The sequence below is a fragment of the Convolutriloba macropyga genome, chromosome 2 (assembly GCF_964194025.1).
Source record: "Convolutriloba macropyga chromosome 2, txConMacr16.3, whole genome shotgun sequence".
Lineage (NCBI taxonomy): Eukaryota > Metazoa > Xenacoelomorpha > Acoela > Convolutidae > Convolutriloba > Convolutriloba macropyga.
Genome location: NC_134469.1, coordinates 24,182,481 through 24,201,381, shown reverse-complemented (window position 1 = coordinate 24,201,381; position 18,901 = coordinate 24,182,481). Strand labels below are relative to the sequence as shown.

The 18,901-nt window shown below is 34.9% G+C and overlaps 3 protein-coding genes across 4 annotated transcripts in view; 2 read left to right on the top strand and 1 right to left on the bottom strand.

Annotated features, from left to right (window-relative positions):
- Positions 1-4,459, bottom strand: part of LOC142358508 (large ribosomal subunit protein uL23m-like) — a 486,669-nt gene extending 482,210 nt beyond the window's left edge. The window contains exon 1 of the mRNA XM_075409902.1: positions 4,451-4,459. The gene's annotated coding sequence lies outside the window, so the exon portion shown is untranslated. The remainder of the gene's footprint in view (positions 1-4,450) is intronic.
- LOC142358495 (proteasome subunit alpha type-1-like) overlaps positions 1-18,901 on the top strand; it is a 209,505-nt gene that overhangs the window by 13,859 nt on the left and 176,745 nt on the right. The window lies entirely within an intron of this gene.
- Positions 1-18,901, top strand: part of LOC142358464 (uncharacterized) — a 96,830-nt gene that overhangs the window by 53,457 nt on the left and 24,472 nt on the right. For both annotated transcript variants that reach the window (XM_075409861.1, XM_075409866.1), the window contains exons 12-15: positions 1,708-1,772; positions 1,846-1,956; positions 7,929-7,981; positions 8,663-8,788. In XM_075409861.1, coding sequence (XP_075265976.1) covers positions 1,708-1,772; positions 1,846-1,956; positions 7,929-7,981; positions 8,663-8,788 — 355 coding nt within the window. The remainder of the gene's footprint in view (positions 1-1,707; positions 1,773-1,845; positions 1,957-7,928; positions 7,982-8,662; positions 8,789-18,901) is intronic.

Sequence of the window (18,901 nt, the reverse complement as noted above, 5' to 3'; positions counted from 1 at the left end):
ACAAATTTTTGCAATTTGTTGGTAAAACTTGCAATTTTTTTTTCTTTTTTTGAATTTTTGTCATTTTTTGTTTTCTCCAGCCTCAGGAGCCAAGGAACTTTCTCTAGGGTTTGATATAAGGTTACTACATTGTTTTAGATGTAATGGGATGTTTTTCAAAATTTTAATATCCCGAATTTAAGCAATTTTTGAAAAAAATATTTGCACTTTTTCCAGTTTTTTTTGGATATTTTTTTGACTTTTTTAAAGGGCCAGGGTCCTCCTACATGGCTCAATAAAAAGATGCTGCATGTTTTCAAGAGTTAATGGGATTGTAATTAGTTTTTTAAAGACTCCAATTTTAGCAATTTTTGATAAAATTTAAATTTTCAAATTTCGGAGAATTATGATCATGTTCCAAGTGTATGGATCTTTATGCGCCAGTGAAGCTATTATAAGGATACTATTATTAGGCTTGTAATGGGGATACTGGATGGTCTCTTAAGACCTTGAAATGGTTCTGAAGATACCAATATCACGATTTTTTGATAAAATTTAATTTTTTCCAAATTTTCCGAAAATTATCATGTTCAAGTTTATGGATCTTTATGAGTCAGTGAAACTATTTAAAGCTTGAAATAGGGATACTGTTTAGTCTCCTGAGACAAAATGGTTTGGAAGATTTTTGCTATCTTGATTTTTAGAATTTTTGAATATTTTCGTCCTTTTCGGAGTATAGCTATCTTTACTGGCCAGCGAGTTTTTTAAGACTTTCAGATGAGTTACTTGACAGAACTCTAGAGACCAAAAATGGTTTTGAACATTTTTTCACTGCGAAATCTGGAAACTTTTCTAATTTAGCTTTTTCCAGTTTTTTTTTGTTTTAATTACTACCAAGGCTAAAATACTAAAAGTTGCAGAGCCGAATCTCATCATGGAAAATATTCCTAATTCTCTCTCTCTCTCTCTCTCTCTCTCTCTCTCTCTCTGTCAGTTGGGGTTTCTCTCCTCTCTCTTTCTCTCGTTCACGTTTTATCTCTCACACTATCTCTCTCTCTCTCTCTCTCTCCCTCTTTCTCTCTCTACTTGTTGATGCCGCACTACAGTTGCTGTTATGTTGCGTGATGTCATCATCTATTATCTGCATCAACGCTGAATTATAGTAGAAATCTTTTTTGACTTTACCTGCAGTCTTTAGGAAATCATTGTTAATTGCTCTCGAACGAAGTTTGTATCAATTATATTAATCCTGTTCGTCTTTTTTTAAGCGATTTTTTTGCTTGGCTGGTTCTTTGTCCTACCCATTTGAATTTTTGTCCTCATAAACGGGATAAAGAGGTAGCGCCCAGTGGGTAATAAGTTTTAAAGAGCCTTTCAGTTCACTAGTCTCCAAGTCTCTGATTCACAGAAACTGTTTTGGAGACTTATACTTATCGTGTGAAGGGCGGTTCTTAGGAATTGATTTTCCCACCCCCTCCCCCCGCAGTCGCATCCCCCCAATCCCCACCCCTGCACATCGGTCAGGCCTGCACATCGGTCACCCCCCACCCACCGGCTTCGGTGCACCCCTCACCTCTCGCCCATTCAATTAAGCTACAGCAAGCCTCACTAAACCGTGGCTAGCTACTTACGGAGTCAACCGATCACCGGTCGTTTGAGAGCAATTTGCCCGACGTTATTCGTTTGTTTTAAAAATTTTTTTAAGTAAAGTAGGTAGTTTTCGTTTAGATGTTTGGGGGTTCGATAAGAAAGCTGTCAAATCGCTGAAACGAGTCCAAAGTGCACCTTCAGAAGTAAGCTATTTTTCCTCATCCTGCATCTCTCCGGAATCGAAAAAAGTTCTGTTGATCTGGTTATTTGATACAGGATTCAATTACGAACCGGGTTGCTGGCTTCTCTTGTTGCAACGTGTTCATTGGCCATCACAGCTGTGTCACATCTCTTGTAGTCATCTCGGGGTTTCAACATATTTACCTGGTAAGCTGTACTTCCTCGTGTCATACAGCGATTTGTCATATAACGTAAGGCCCCCTCCCATCAAGGTAAACATACCATAATGGGAATGATGGGCCTATAATGGGAATGACCCCAAATTTGATCGCTAATTCCAATAATCGTTGATTCGAATAATTTGATTGAATTTAATTTAAGTTCGACCGTAGTTGTAAAACGAAAGCACGTGCAAAGAGAGACAAAACGTCCCCAAGGAATCGTTATTGTCACCACCACGTTAAATACTGTTTCAACCCTGCTAAATTTTTCTGTAGTGCGTAATCTTTTAGATCTCGCAAAGAATTATGCGAGGTCTTCACTCATGAACTCGTAGCTTTGGGAAATGTCCCTCTATGTTACTATTGGTGCTAGGACAATAGAGCGAAAGACAGTAGAGTTAAAGAGAAATCATTCAAATGGCATAATAGCCAATCAAATTGAGCGCTCACTTATAATACAGCGTATAACCTGTTTATGTTGCTTGATTTGGATAGATTCATATCAAGTTCCACAGGTCGCGAGGGCGTGCGCGTCGGCGCTAGGGAAACAAGTCGATGTTTATAAAAGTAGACTTTTTGCATCTAGGCAATCAGGACTCAGCAAAATTTCATTCTTTTCTGATTAATAGCCGCACAGCGATAGCTGGGCCTATTAGTGGCCTTCTCTTGGTTTTTTATTGCGTCGTCAAGATTTTTGTTGCGACCATATGACGTCTCAATCACTTTAAATTTGCCTTTTGTTCATTCGTTCTTGCAATTTCAACTGAAGTAGGTGCATAACGTCAATTTTCAGTCCTAGTGGAGCGAGATTTTCATTCGCGTGATTAAATTTTGGTCACACGTAACTTATCTCGCTCTCAAAAATGACTTGCTAACTTTGAAATTGACTTTTTTCTTTACTTTAATTCAAATAGATAAGGTCAAGTGAATGTGTGTCACTCTAAATGAAGGTCATTTGAGAGCAGCTAATAAAAGCAGCAAAAACTTATACAGATTCTTAATTAAAATACAACATATCAGCTTTCAATGAATAGAGAATTTTTTGGTCTGTACGAAAATATGGCGGCTGTTTTCTGACCAGCTATTTTTGGTTGATAATTTTTTATCTCAACCATGGGATGTAATCATTGGCAAGGATCTTTGCCGTTCGTGCCCCTCCCCCAATACATTATGCTCCCCCAGTTACAGAGCACTTGTCATTACATGGTACATCTTTATGTAGAAATATGGAACGTGCGTCTGATGGTGCAATTAATATGCACCCACTAACCTGGGGGGACACAAACGGAAAAGATCCTTTCACATAAATAAAGCTTTCAGCCGAAAATAAACATGACCGTTTTTGGGTAAACTGGTTTCATGTTCGGTTTTGATGGATTCATATCAAGCTCCACAAGCGCGAGGCCTGACCAAAGGCTGAGCGGCTCTTATTAGGCGCTTTTTTCCAGAATCTCCAAAGTATTTGGGTTGTTTTGTTGCGCCTCCTTTTTAAGATCTGTTCAGTTTTTTTGGCCTTTTCACATCGATGAGATGTCAAACTAGAGTAGTGATTTTAGTCAGTTTGACATCTCTGATACTTATGTGTTTTAATTGCTGCGACTATTTGAAATTTTTTGAATTCATCAACGTGCAGCTAAAGTTTTTTTTTGATGACTTTGACAATATTTGTTGTCGTAAATTATTTGTAAACATTTGCTTTTTTGTTTCTGTTGTCTTTGCCCGTAGCATCCTTAATGACAGGGCTAATTTGTTACAAGTAGTAAATGAAACTAACTAATGGGTTTAGGTCAAAGCGAATGATTTCGTGACATTGAGACTATTTCTCAACAATTTTTCTGCGTTTTTGGTTATCGCTATTTGTACCTTTTTGTTCTGTGATCGTTTAATCTCATTGCGGACAGGTTTTATTGGCTGCTAACGGAGTTCAATTTTCTTGATTAAGTTGTTACAGTTCAAAGCGGGTGCTTTCTGTAAATTTGACGTTATGACTTTAACAATTGTTTTCAAGAAATTTAATCGAATTTTTTTTAGTTTTGCCGGTTTTTATTGTTCACTTTGTTGTCTGTTCTCTTAGTCTCGTTAATGGTAAATCTTATCGGTTGCTAATGATTCCTAAGTTATTTTATTTCTTTCAAATCATATTTGCTTTCTATAACTTAAATGCTGTTCGCCTCAAACATGTTTGAATTTTGGAGTTTGCTGGTATTTGTTGTAGTTGTCTTATCACCTTATCTCATTAATAACAGGTCTCATCGGCAGCTTATGAGATATAATTGTTTCAGCTTATGAGATATAATGAGTTGTTTGAAATAATTGTTTCAATCCGTAACTAATGTTTTCTGTGACTTTTTAACTGTTTGTTTTCTAAACTCATTAGAGTTTTTGCGAATTTGGGTTCAATATTTTGTCTTATCATTTCATATGATGACAGTTTTATCATTAGTGACAGGTTTCATCGGCTGCTAATGAGGATTAAGGGAATTTAATAAGTTTATTGAATTAATAGCAATCATTTATGTGATTTTGACACTTTCCTTTTAAAAAAATAAAAGTTATTTCTCTAAAATTGCAATTCTCACAGTAAATTAGTCTCTAAAATAGCAATTCTCACAGGCCTTATACTGCAAAGTAATTATGGTTTATTATAGGTTTCAGTAAACCAATAAATCAATTTGTTGGTTTCATCTTTTAGCTGGCATCACGTTTCTATTGCTTATGACTCAGTCTGTAGTTCTATTGTCACTTTTTCAGCTATTAGGACTGTGAAAGATTTTTTTCGACTTTGGGCTTTTTTTGGTATGCTATGGTTTTAGATTTGGCATGTAGTTATGTGTATTTTTTTACTTCGACGTTGCTAAATTTCAGAAAAATTCTGGTTTGTTGCAAATTCTTGCTCATTTTTAGTTCTTGCCTCTTTTGCGCTGTCTGTCATTGATTCCCAAAAGGTTTTTCTTTTGTATACTCATTGAACGGTTACGTATTGTCATTATTTTGAATCAAGTGTTGGAATCAAGTTTTACTCTTAGAACCTTAGATCTAAAGCAGACTTGAAAAAAATGTATTTGTTCCGTTTTTTGTTCATTTTTGCGCATATTCGGTCGTGGTCTTTGATGACTGTCGTAGTTGGGTGTTTCCTGCAGGAATGTTATGTCAAGCCGTTAGTTTTTTCTTTTCTTTGGATTGATCTTTACGACCTTCCCTGCTATGTTTTTTTAAGTTGCGATCACGTTTTACCTTTCGATCGCGCGTTTTGGTTTCACTCAATGTTTCAACTAAATGGATTTTGATTCTTTCTTTTTTAATAGCCGCCTCATCTTCTCAGCCGGCTATTATAGCGCTCCTATTTTTCTTTTTTTTACTTCGTCGAATGAAAAAATTTTTCGCTTTACCTCATTTTGCCGCTTTTTCAACATTTTGCGTGATATCTTTTTGACTTCTCTAGACTAGTTTCTCTCTTCTCTCATTCTGCTAAAAGTGATTTTGAACATCAGTTGCTCAGCAAAGCAATTCAAAATGAACAAAGTCAGTATAAAAAATTGAAGTCAGAAGTAGAAACGGGATAAACCCATAAAGCCCAATTTTAGATGCCCGCTATTTGAACGTCGTTCCTATAAGTCTTAGTTACCATCTCTAATGCTTATTGGTATTGATAGTAGCCCCTGTAGCCTCTCTCTAAGAAACAGAAGTACGTTATCTTCAACTACGAAATGCCATCAAAATAAATCGGACTTAAAAAATGTTTTTGTACAAAAATCTTTTTTTTTCAATATCTTCTGTTCTTTCAATCCCAATCATGCTTATTGGAATCAACGGCGGCTATTTTCCGGCAATCTGCCGGGTATGTTTTGATTAATGCAATTTAGTGAATACGGTCGATGTCAAAAGAGGGATAATCAAAAGAAAAGGGATAAACCGATAAATCCTGGTCACTAGTTCATGGTGCATTAGATTTTCAAACTTCTTTAGAGCGATTGCTGGCTTGCATTATTTAGAAGCTGAAAAGTTCTGTTTAGAAGCTGAATCAAATATAATGTAATATCATATATCAAATATAATAATCAAATATATTCAAATATAATAAGATCTCTTTTTGACACCTTGGAAAAGATTTGTCAATATCTATCGCTTCTTTTTCTATTTAAGTCACGAAGTGTGTCAACGAGCCAATGTTGCCTATGTACTTGAATGATAAAAAACCAAGTAGTCACAAGTGAGAGGTAAAATGGCAGATCCTCTATCTCAGATTTGTTTTTGTTTTACATAAACGAAGTTTTCAAAGTTTATTCCGTTTGTTTGATTGATCGCGTACAAATTTTAATGCAATTTTTGTAAATGTGTTTTTTGCTTGGGCTTTTTTTTCGCTCCGCTCATTTTTCGGTTTCACTTAGCGAGTGACTTTTCTTTGTTGACTTATTTTCTGTTTTTTCAATTGCGAACATTTAGAAATTAGGTCGTTACTAAAATATAACCGATTTTGAGAGAAGAACTTCCATATCCGGTATAGCTCAGTGGTTACTGTCGCGGACTCTTTTCTTGGAGGTCGCGGGTCTAAACCTATTCAGCATTTTAGTTTCTTTTAGTTTCTTTAACGCGTGCCTCTTTATAAATTGAGAGCAATTCGTCCGTGGTTAGTCGGTTTTATTCGGCCTTTTTCCAGCCTTGGGTTTGCGTACTTGTTTGTTGGTAATTGCTCTAAAACGAGCAAATATATTAGTCGTCGGTCTTTTTATGCAATTTATCGCTTGACTGGTTTTTCGTCTGACCCATCTGACTTTTCGTCCTCAAAAACAGGATAAACAGGTAGCGCCCAGCGGGCATTAAGTGCTCTTTATTTCTTTCAGCTCGCTGGTCTTCAAATATGCGATTCACTGAAAATGTTTGAGAGCAATTCTCCCGACGTCAGACGGCTATGTTGTTGCATTACTGTTGTTGTGTTTTTTTCAAGAGCATTTCATCGAGAAAGAATTAAGGAAAAACTTTTCGAAACTAACTAAGATATAAAGTATGATCATATTCTAAACTGAGGGATCGTGATGTTTACTATACAGTAAGGTAGCAAAAGTGATTCGCAATCGGAACATGTCTTTTACTAGAAATTTTTTAATGCTGTAAAAATATTGATGTATCATGAAGAATAAAATACCACAACCCCCCGCCCATTAGCCCCCGGTCACCTCACGCCCCTTCACTTAAGCTAAAGCTAGCCTCGCTAAACCGTGGCTAGCTACTGTCAAATGCGGGTCGTTTGAGAACAATTTGCCCGACATTAGTCGGTTTTGTTATTTGATTTTGGCCAACAGAACGTTTTGTTCTCCAACACCCCAATTGATTAATAGCCGCCCTCAGCCGGCTATTATAGCGCTCCTATTTTTTTTACTTCGTCGAACTTTTTAGCTGTACCATTTTGCCGCTTTTTCAGCATTTTGCGTGAAATCTTTTTGACTTCTCTAGGCTAGTTTCTCTCTTCTCTCATTCTGCTAAAAGTGAATTTGAACATCAGTTGCTCAGCAAAGCAATTCAAAATGAACAGAGTCAGAATAAAAAATTGAAGTCAGAAATAGAAACTGGATAAACCCATAAAGCTCAATTTTAGATGCCCGCTATTTGAACGTCGTTCCTATAAGTCTTGGTTACCATCTCTTATGCTTATTGGTATTGATAGTTGCCCTTGTTGCCTCTCATCCCCCACTGCGCGCTCCACCCCATCCCCTCAAATACTCTTTAGCTAGCCTCCCTAAGCCGCAGCTATGGACAATGCCAACCCCTCGCCAGTCGTTAAAAAGCAAAGCGTCCGAGGTTACTTTTCGATCTGCTATCTCATTTTTTACTGTTTTCCGACCTATTGTCTGGTCATCGTGGCTGTTATATCTTTCTGCTACCTGTGTTGCTCAGTATTCAAATAATTGTTGATGGTGCGAGTTTTCTCTGTAATGATAAGTTTGTTGTCTGTGATTTCAGTTGTCAGGTGGGTGGGACAGAAGAATTATGATCTGGAACTTGGACAAGAATGAGTAAGTTGCTCTAAGGGGAATTTCATTTATTCATGATTAGATGACCAAACGCTACTATGATAACTTAAACTTTCGAAATCCAATGGTTACTGAAAACCCTTCCACTCGAATGTACCTTTTCCTGGCATTGAAATTATTACAATGAGTGCAAAGTGTAAAAATGAGTTGTTGCAATAAAAGGCTCTGAACCCGTATTTTGCATCCACAATACAAGATAAAAGAGCGAAATATCTAAATAGAAGCACCGCTTTATCATAAGCTCTTTACTCATTTGACCATTGAAATTACTTAAATACCAGTTGGAAAAATCTAAACTCTAAATCTCTGTTTGACAAAGGTCCGAGGAATTTTTTATTACTCTAATCAGATTAGTGTACATTAATGATCAAGTTTTGACTTGTTAGCTATCAGTTTTTAGTCGTCTAATCATAAATGCGAACCTCATTCTGTGGTAGAAGATTGTTCGAATTGTACAGATTATTTCGATATCGGATTCAAATGTTATTCATTATCCAGAAAAGCCTTTGGATGTTTTTTGCATTGAGGTTCTCTCAAATTCAATTTGTTGGAATTTTGCCGCAGAGCTGATTGCTGCCTTTGGTAAACAGAGTAGTGTCACTCGTCTTAAATGTGAATAATTAAATTTTAAAAATGTGATAAATAGTTGGAACTTTTATTTAGTTCTAAGCCTGAGGACAGTTGCCAGATGGGACCGAGGATTGAGAGTAAAGATGCGAAAGAAGTGAAAGCTGCCATGGAGATTTCATGCGATGGGGCCATCCTGGACATGGTATACTCTCCCGAAAGGTAAAGTGGTCTCTAAATTATAGAATGTGATGTTCTATGAAAATAGAATTATACTTTGTGATGTAATGAAAACAAGGAGGCTCGGTGATGTGTGTTTTTGATTTGCTTGAAACCCAATCGTTTCTAAAGTCATAACAACCATTCATCAGCTTTTAAATAAAAAATTAGGAATCCAATGGGATATGTCATTAGTGAGAGTAAGTCATAAGACTACAAAATAACAACAAATACATGCAAAGCATTAAAAAAAAGTTTACGGCAGCAGTGTTGAAGCCGTTAAATTCACTAGCTAGTCGCTGAAAAGGTTATATATGTTCACGGGGGTATCAATTGGACACCAATGGGACCTGTTTTAAAGTGACTATTTGAAAAGACAAAAAACCTCTAATTTACAAAATTACAAAGAGTCAAATTCAAAATACAGTGATATATGTATTTTTGAACTTTTTGTCAACTTTAAATCAGTAGCATTAACCAGTCATTAACATACCTGTCATTAACCAGATGAAGTCTACAAAGAAGAACAAAAACATGCAAAACCAAGAGTTCATTAAAAATGCGAGAAAAGTGTGGAAGCCATTAAAACCACGCGTTGTATACTGCACCTTTACATATATCCAAGTGTACCTCTTATCAATGGGACCTATCATTTTCTGATAATATAAAGACTTTAATAAAGAAGCACATACACCCAAAAAATAATTTTTGGAAATTCGTGGTATCAAAGTCAAAATATTTATACGTTAAAATATGATAGTGCTTAACATATTAAGTTTTGTTCCGCTGCAAAGAAGATGGGGCCTGCCATTAGGGAGAGCGAGCTAAGGGTTGAAAGAAATAAGATTAAAAGGGAGCAAATTTCGAAACTTCTTATTTTTCGAGTTTTCAAAATCAGACATTCGGTAGCAACTCTAAAGCATTAGATTGGTTTATTTATTCTTTCTGAAGACAAAGGCACTTTCAAGTAATCAGACTACGTTGTACGACTACAAAAAGCACAAAATGTAAACTAAGCTCTAAAATTCGTTAAAAGTTATAGAAAGAAAACTCATGAGCTGGAAACCATAAAAACAATGAGCTGTTCTCTGAAAACGTAATATTGTTTCATTTTGTTTCATGTCAAGGTAAATGGAACCTTGATATGAAAATCGTCTTGTCTGTAATTGGCAATGAAAAATCAACTCAGCGCAATGCATTTCGAATCATTTTGATTGTAAAACTTTTCAAGGAGAACAAAACTAGCCCTTTAACTGCTGCTCGTCTTTTAAAAACACGTAATTTATCCAAATCGTTGTTTAGTGCATAATTTGAAAGAATTTGATAGAAAAAATGTAAAATATTGACGCTAAAATTGAACACAGATCACGGCAAATATCAAATGACCACAAAAGTTAATATCAGACGCTCATTTGACTGTCAGACGCTCATTTGACTGCAGACGCTCATTTGACTTCAGACGCTCATTTGACTGCTTATAGAACAGTCGCTCTTTCTTTCTCTCTTAACAATATCCTCACTGACCTTAAAGAGTCTGACCTTCTCCTCTTTGACCTTAAAGAATTTTGTTAAAAACACTCGATTCTGAGCATTATTCATGCATTTCTAAACACATAACAGCTCTCAAATCACACAGTAAAGCAATATTGTTGTTTAATAAACAAAAATGATCGATGATAAACAGTATTCCTCTCTGAACAAACAAGACTTTTACCAGCTCTATGTTAAAACTTACAAAAAATTGGAAGAAAAAGAGAAATTTATAGAGGATACAATTACAAAATTTACCAAGATGATGGAGTCTGGTTTGTATATGGCTAATCCCCAACTGGTAGGGAGTGAGACGGTTCAGGGTGGGGTTCCAATTGCAAAAGAATGTAAAACGGTAGGCACCATGACGGAGGCGAACGAATTGGTTCGCGATTTCCCAAAAAAAGAACTGTCACCGGAATGCGAAAACCTTGTTATTGGTAGTAGTATAATAGGCAAGCTTGAGATCGACAAATCTATTCCAATCGACTGCGCAATTCATGCTTATCGTGGGTCCACTACCAACGAGAAGATTAAAGTTTTGAACAAATACGACCCAAAAAAAATCCGAACATTAGTAATTCAAGACGGAACAAACAACGTGCTGAAAGATAATAGTAAATCTGCCAACAAAAATTTCCTTGAACACAAAAAACTAATTGACTTATGCATTGCAAAAATCAATCCAGATGTTTGCGTTGTTTGCGAAATACCACCATTGAAAAAAGTTGAGCAGTATCGGGATAAAAATTTTCTTAATGCTAATATTAAAAATGTAAATAGTGCAGTAAACAAGGATAATAATAACAGTAGTGCTTCCATTGGATATAATTTCTTATATTTTGATAATGTGCATATAAACTACCAGCATGGTTTTCCTCTTCTCAAAATTTGGCTGCTTTCTCATATACTTTTGACATCTAATGGTAGCATCTGTCCCAAAGGACTCTATCAAAACAAAAGCCTAATTAATAAAAGTCCTCAAAACGCCTACAGCTCTAATTATCGAAATAAACCATACAACCACCCCCAAACAAACAGAAATAATTTATCGACTTATAACAATAGTTATCAGCCTGTGAATCAAAGATACTCCGCACTAAACTATAAAGGTGCTTCTAACTATTATGCCCAGTCCTATCAAAGACCCCCATTCCAATAAAACGATAATTTGTAATACTGATGATTTAGAGAACTGATGTTGCAATTCTTTAAAATAAATGACATTGAACATCTTCTTTTCGTCAACCCAACAATCAAAATGTTTTTATTTAGTTTTGCTACTGTTGGCCTCAAGAATTCCCGCGTCAACAGTGGCAATTACATTACATAGCAAAACAAAAACTTTCGACGAAGGCTTTGGAAAAGCTTTTAAGTACCTTCCACAAACAGGGTTTTTAGTTGTAGGATGTAAAAGTATTACTATATTTCTTTTTCTGATTAGCTTAACGCTACTCCTAAGGGCTGGTGATATAGAAACAAACCCAGGACCTGTTTTAACATAAAATGAGTCTATCAAAATGACTCTAAGAAGAGAGTCGGAAATAAAAATTTATCATCTAAATGTACAAAGCATTCTTAGCAAGAAAGAACAGCTACGCACGCTAGTGCACGATCTTGGTCCTAACTGCATTTTTTGTTTCACAGAAAAATGGCTTTGTGAGTTTGATGATATAAACGTTTTCAATCCTGAAAAAGAAAGATACTGTTGTTTCAGATCTGACCGTATTTCGCCTGCCGGAATGAAAACGAAAAAAGGTGGTGGAGTTATGATGCTTGTTCCAAAGGTTTTTTTCCGAAAATTCGAAATGATTTGAATCTTCTTACGAAGAATTTTGAGAGTGTATGGGTCTCATTGAAAATGCCAACTTGTCCATCCTTACTAGTGAATGTTACTTATAACCCCAATAAACAAAACAGAACTGATTTTTTGAACCAACTTGCAATTAACATTGATAATGCAATTACGAAAAACGAAAAGATAATACTTCTGGGCGACTATAACATTAACTATTTAGATACCTTGGAAAGATCTAGGCTTGAAACAGTAATACTTCCTTATGATTTACATATAAAGAACCAAACCATTCCTACTCGTTTAAACCGAGGCAACAATACCAAAAGCCTTCCTGATTACATGGTTACTGACTGTTCAACTATAAACGACACTATAATTTGGGATGGCATAATAAAAATTGACCACTTTGCTACTCTAAGTCTATTAGGGCTTCATGTTGAAACTAAAAAGGTACCAGTACAGAAAAAATTTTTCGATAAAAAGAACTATAATGCACTTGATTTTAAACACTGCCTAGAACAACAAAACTGGCAAAAAATGTATGTTCAGAACAACTTGGATTCAATACTACAAGTTTTCACTGAAAATTTTACGACAGCACTTTCGAAAAGCGCTCCACTTAAAAAATGTTTTATCCGTAATGGCAAATTTTTTTTTACATTAACAGACAAATGGTTAACTAGAAAATCAAGACAACTGATGGTCGATCGAGATAGGTTTTTGAATGATAAAGACTATGAAAATTTCTTTGATCTAAAAAACCAGTTTGGTATTTCTAATGACAACGATTTCGACAGATTTCATAGAAATCTTATTGAAGCAGCAGAAAGTGACAGAAAAAAGTGGATGCTGATAAATGAAGTAAGAATTTCTGAAAAAACAAAACCCAGAATCTACAGTTTGAGAAATGTATTTGGTGATTATGTAACCCAGACAGAAAAAATTGCTAACCTGTTGAACTATTGTTTCTCTACACTTGGGAAATTCCAAGGCCCTCAGCATCCACTACAGACTTCTGGGACAGGCAATCCTAAACAAAAAACTTTTAGCTTTCACTATGTAACGGAAAAAGACTGTCATGACGCAATTAGGGCACTGGGGAGAAATAAACCGATTGGACCATCAAACATTCCTGCATGGGCTATTAAAGACTCAATCTCTGTCATTGTTCCTCATTTAAATTTCCTTGTGAACTACTGCATCAAATTATCTTGCTTCCCCAATGAGCTTAAACGAGCACATGTTGTACCACTATACAAGAAAGATGACCCTGAGGAACCTAATAACTATCGCCCAATTTCCATTACCCCATGCCTTTCTAAGATCATTGAAACCATCTTGAGGGATCATATTAGTCAGTACCTTCACGACAACAAATTACTAAGTAAAAATCAATATGGTTTTAGGAAAAAGTTTCCTACCATCGATTCCCTATTATTTTGCACAGAATTTATCAGAAACAAAACTGACATTAACAATTTTGTCACAGCAGCATTTCTTGACCTATCAAAAGCTTTTGATTCTATCAATTATGACATTTTGGATATCAAGTTAGGCAACTTAGGTTTTGATGAGAACTCAAAAAATCTCTTAAGAAGTTTCGTTACAAACCGCCGCCAATCTGTTGTACTACAAGATTGCATATCAGATGAACTAATGCTTCATAGAGGTGTACCACAAGGAACAGTACTTGGTCCGCTCCTATTTAATCTGTACATTAATGACATGGCAACAAGAGTTGACAATGAAACTGAACTCATACAATATGCTGACGATACCGTTATTTTAACTTTTGATACCTCCATTGACAAAAGCAAAATCAAGTTAGAGCAAAATGCAAACAAACTTATTCGATTTTTTCATGAACATCACCTCACAGTTAATACCTCTAAAACTGAATTCATGATATTTGGTAAGAGCAAAAGAAAAGATTTCAGTGAACAGATAATTTTAGATTCAATTCCAGTAGACGAGAAACCTGAAGTAAAATGTTTAGGGGTTCACATAGACAGCAATTTAACGTTTCAAGAGGAAGTGAAACATATCTTACGAAAAATGGCCCGAGGAATAAAAACAATTTATGCTATTAAAAAATCAATTCCACAAAAACTATTGATACTTGTCCTAAATGCCCTATTATTAAGTCACTTGCACTACTCAACGGTTATCATTCACGCAATTGAGCAAAATTTAATAATGTCTCTTGAGAAACAACTTAACTGGTCATTACGGGCAACCTTTTTTAGACAGAAATTTGAATCTGTTCAAGATATTAAATGCAGTTGGAATATACTACCCGTAAAACTCTTTTTAAAAAAAGATTACAATACTTTTGGAAAATAAAAAAACAGTTACGACCTGCTTTTTCACCAACATCGGGACGTCCTTTAATCACCTGGAATCTTCACGAGTCTATAAGGACAAAAAAATTGTTCTGGGACCAAAAATTTTTCTCTATCAAAAGGCAAAACTCGTTTGTTAGATTAGCGATACTAGATTGGAATGAACTACCCAGCGAAATTAAAATCAAACAAGACAAAAAATAGTTTCCGCAAGCAACTTAGAACTTTCTTCTCCTCAGCTTACAAAAGAAACCCTTTTTTGTGGAAGGTTACTTGTTCAACATGGCGTGACTTTAAATTTGGAAAATGAATTAGAACTACTGTTTACTGGTTGGGTTGACTTTATAAACTTTATTAATTTTTATTGTGAGATATGCGACATAATATGAATTTAACTCAAGTTTTCTGTTATAATATGGAAATAATAAATCCATTTAAATAATTACACTGCCGGACTAATATCAATTGTACTCGTTGATGTGGATCGGAATTCAATGTTTTTTTTTTTACATCGCTAACTCTTAGAAAAACCTAGAAATTCAATAACCATTCATTTTGAAGTTTACGCTCGTAAAGCATTCTAATGGCCAAATTGAATGAACAAAAATAAAACAGTTGAGCTTATAGTTCCTCCTCTACCCCCACCGCCTCTAAGGTAAGGTCGAAACAACTAGTGTCTTGTAGTTAAGGGAGTGGAAAAAGCGTGGGATCAGTGTGAGATTATAGTTGATATTTTTGCAATGCTGGTCCAATTCAGCAGCAACACACAGAAAAGTGAGCCTATTGAGTATATCATATTGTGAAAACAGAATGATTGGCGACTTTTTGTTCCGACCCCACTTGTGGGGGGAGGAACTATATACTCAAATGGGTTTTTTTTTGTTCAGACAATTTTAGCCGATCGATATATTCATCATAGAGAAATATGAGTGGTAGCGTTAAAAAGCTCTTCCAGCGTAGACTTCAAAACTAAACAGATTTTTTGATTTTCGTTTTTTTTTCGGGGATTGAAGTTTTGTGTGAACACCGGATATTTGCCATAATTTTGTTCACTTTTATTGTAACTTTTCATAAATTAATCTTTTTTTAAAAATGTTAATTCAAAATTACATTTCAGGCCTCGAAATGAATATTGATTTGGAGTTCCGAATAGACGAAAGCCGATAAAAAGACTAGTTCTGGTCTCATGGGGAAGTTTACTATAAAAACTATCGAATTCTATTTGAGAGCTCTTTTTTTATAGAAAATTTTTCAATTTTTTTGTTTTCTTAGGTCGGCTAGAGACTAGTCACCTTTCATATCGAGTTTCCGTTAATGACAAACCTGATTTACAGTCTAATGAAGCCCAATCAACAAAACAAATTCTTCTCAAGGAACCTTTCTTTTTTTTTGGCTTCGACTCGTAATTTTAAATGAAATTTTGATTTTTTTGAGGTTTTACTAAATTTTGGAGTCCTATGATAAAACTCGTTGACTAAAAGTGTAATAGGTTTTGTAATGAGCATTAGGTTAACCTATCTAGAGCTTTGAGATGACTGCTAGTGGCGGTTAAGTTTTTAAAAATTTTTTTTCGAGAAATTTTTCAACATTAACCGATCATAAACTCATTGTCGATATTTTTGCAATGCTGGTCCAATTCAGCAGCAACACACAGAGAAGTGAGCCTGTTGAGTATATCATATTGTGAAAACAGAATGATTGGTGACTTTTTGTTCCGACCCCACTTGTGGGGGGAGGAACTATATACTCAAATGGGTTTTTTTGTTCAGACAATTTTAGCCGATCGATATATTCATCATAGAGAAATGTGAGTGGTAGCGTTAAAAAACTCTTCCAGCGTAGACTTCAAAACTAAAAGATTTTTTGAATTTCGTTTTTTTTTTCGGGGATTGAAGTTTTGTGTGAACACCGGATATTTGCCATAATTTTGTTCACTTTTAGTGTAACTCTTCATAAATTAATCTTTTTTTAAAAATGTTAATTCAAATTTACATTTCAGGCCTCGAAATGAATATTGATTTGGAGTTCCGAATAGACGAAAGCCGATAAAAAGACTAGTTCTGGTCTCATAGGGAAGTTTACTATAAAAACTATCGAATTCTATTTGAGAGCTCTTTTTTTATAGAAAATTTTTCATTTTTTTTGTTTTCTTAGGTCGGCTAGAGACTAGTCACCTTTCATATCGAGTTTCCGTTAATGACAAACCTGATTTACAGTCTAATGAAGCCCAATCAACAAAACAAATTCTCAAGGAACCTTTCTTTTTTTGGCTTCGACTCGTAATTTTAAATGAAATTTTGATTTTTTTGAGGTTTTACTAAATTTTGGAGTCCTATAAAACTCGTTGACTAAAAGTGTAATAGGTTTTGTAATGAGAATTAGTTTAACCTATCTAGAGCTTTGAGTGGACAGCTAATGGCTGTTAAGTTTTTAAAAATAATTTTTCGAGAAATTTTTCAACATTAACCGATCATAAACTCATTGTCGATATTTTTGCAATGCTGGTCCAATTCAGCAGCAACACACAGAGAAGTGAGCCTGTTGAGTATATCATATTGTGAAAACAGAATGATTGGTGACTTTTTGTTCCGACCCCACTTGTGGGGGGAGGAACTATATACTCAAATGGGTTTTTTTGTTCAGACAATTTTAGCCGATCGATATATTCATCATAGAGAAATGTGAGTGGTAGCGTTAAAAAACTCTTCCAGCGTAGACTTCAAAACTAAAAGATTTTTTGAATTTCGTTTTTTTTTCGGGGATTGAAGTTTTGTGTGAACACCGGATATTTGCCATAATTTTGTTCACTTTTAGTGTAACTCTTCATAAATTAATCTTTTTTTAAAAATGTTAATTCAAATTTACATTTCAGGCCTCGAAATGAATATTGATTTGGAGTTCCGAATAGACGAAAGCCGATAAAAAGACTAGTTCTGGTCTCATAGGGAAGTTTACTATAAAAACTATCGAATTCTATTTGAGAGCTCTTTTTTTATAGAAAATTTTTCATTTTTTTTGTTTTCTTAGGTCGGCTAGAGACTAGTCACCTTTCATATCGAGTTTCCGTTAATGACAAACCTGATTTACAGTCTAATGAAGCCCAATCAACAAAACAAATTCTCAAGGAACCTTTCTTTTTTTGGCTTCGACTCGTAATTTTAAATGAAATTTTGATTTTTTTGAGGTTTTACTAAATTTTGGAGTCCTATAAAACTCGTTGACTAAAAGTGTAATAGGTTTTGTAATGAGAATTAGTTTAACCTATCTAGAGCTTTGAGTGGACAGCTAATGGCTGTTAAGTTTTTAAAAATAATTTTTCGAGAAATTTTTCAACATTAACCGATCATAAACTCATTGTCGATATTTTTGCAATGCTGGTCCAATTCAGCAGCAACACACAGAGAAGTGAGCCTGTTGAGTATATCATATTGTGAAAACAGAATGATTGGTGACTTTTTGTTCCGACCCCACTTGTGGGGGGAGGAACTATATACTCAAATGGGTTTTTTTGTTCAGACAATTTTAGCCGATCGATATATTCATCATAGAGAAATGTGAGTGGTAGCGTTAAAAAACTCTTCCAGCGTAGACTTCAAAACTAAAAGATTTTTTGAATTTCGTTTTTTTTTCGGGGATTGAAGTTTTGTGTGAACACCGGATATTTGCCATAATTTTGTTCACTTTTAGTGTAACTCTTCATAAATTAATCTTTTTTTAAAAATGTTAATTCAAATTTACATTTCAGGCCTCGAAATGAATATTGATTTGGAGTTCCGAATAGACGAAAGCCGATAAAAAGACTAGTTCTGGTCTCATAGGGAAGTTTACTATAAAAACTATCGAATTCTATTTGAGAGCTCTTTTTTTATAGAAAATTTTTCATTTTTTTTGTTTTCTTAGGTCGGCTAGAGACTAGTCACCTTTCATATCGAGTTTCCGTTAATGACAAACCTGATTTACAGTCTAATGAAGCCCAATCAACAAAACAAATTCTCAAGGAACCTTTCTTTTTTTGGCTTCGACTCGTAATTTTAAATGAAATTTTGATTTTTTTGAGGTTTTACTAAATTTTGGAGTCCTATAAAACTCGTTGACTAAAAGTGTAATAGGTTTTGTAATGAGAATTAGTTTAACCTATCTAGAGCTTTGAGTGGACAGCTAATGGCTGTTAAGTTTTTAAAAATAATTTTTCGAGAAATTTTTCAACATTAACCGATCATAAACTCATTGTCGATATTTTTGCAATGCTGGTCCAATTCAGCAGCAACACACAGAGAAGTGAGCCTGTTGAGTATATCATATTGTGAAAACAGAATGATTGGTGACTTTTTGTTCCGACCCCACTTGTGGGGGGAGGAACTATATACTCAAATGGGTTTTTTTGTTCAGACAATTTTAGCCGATCGATATATTCATCATAGAGAAATGTGAGTGGTAGCGTTAAAA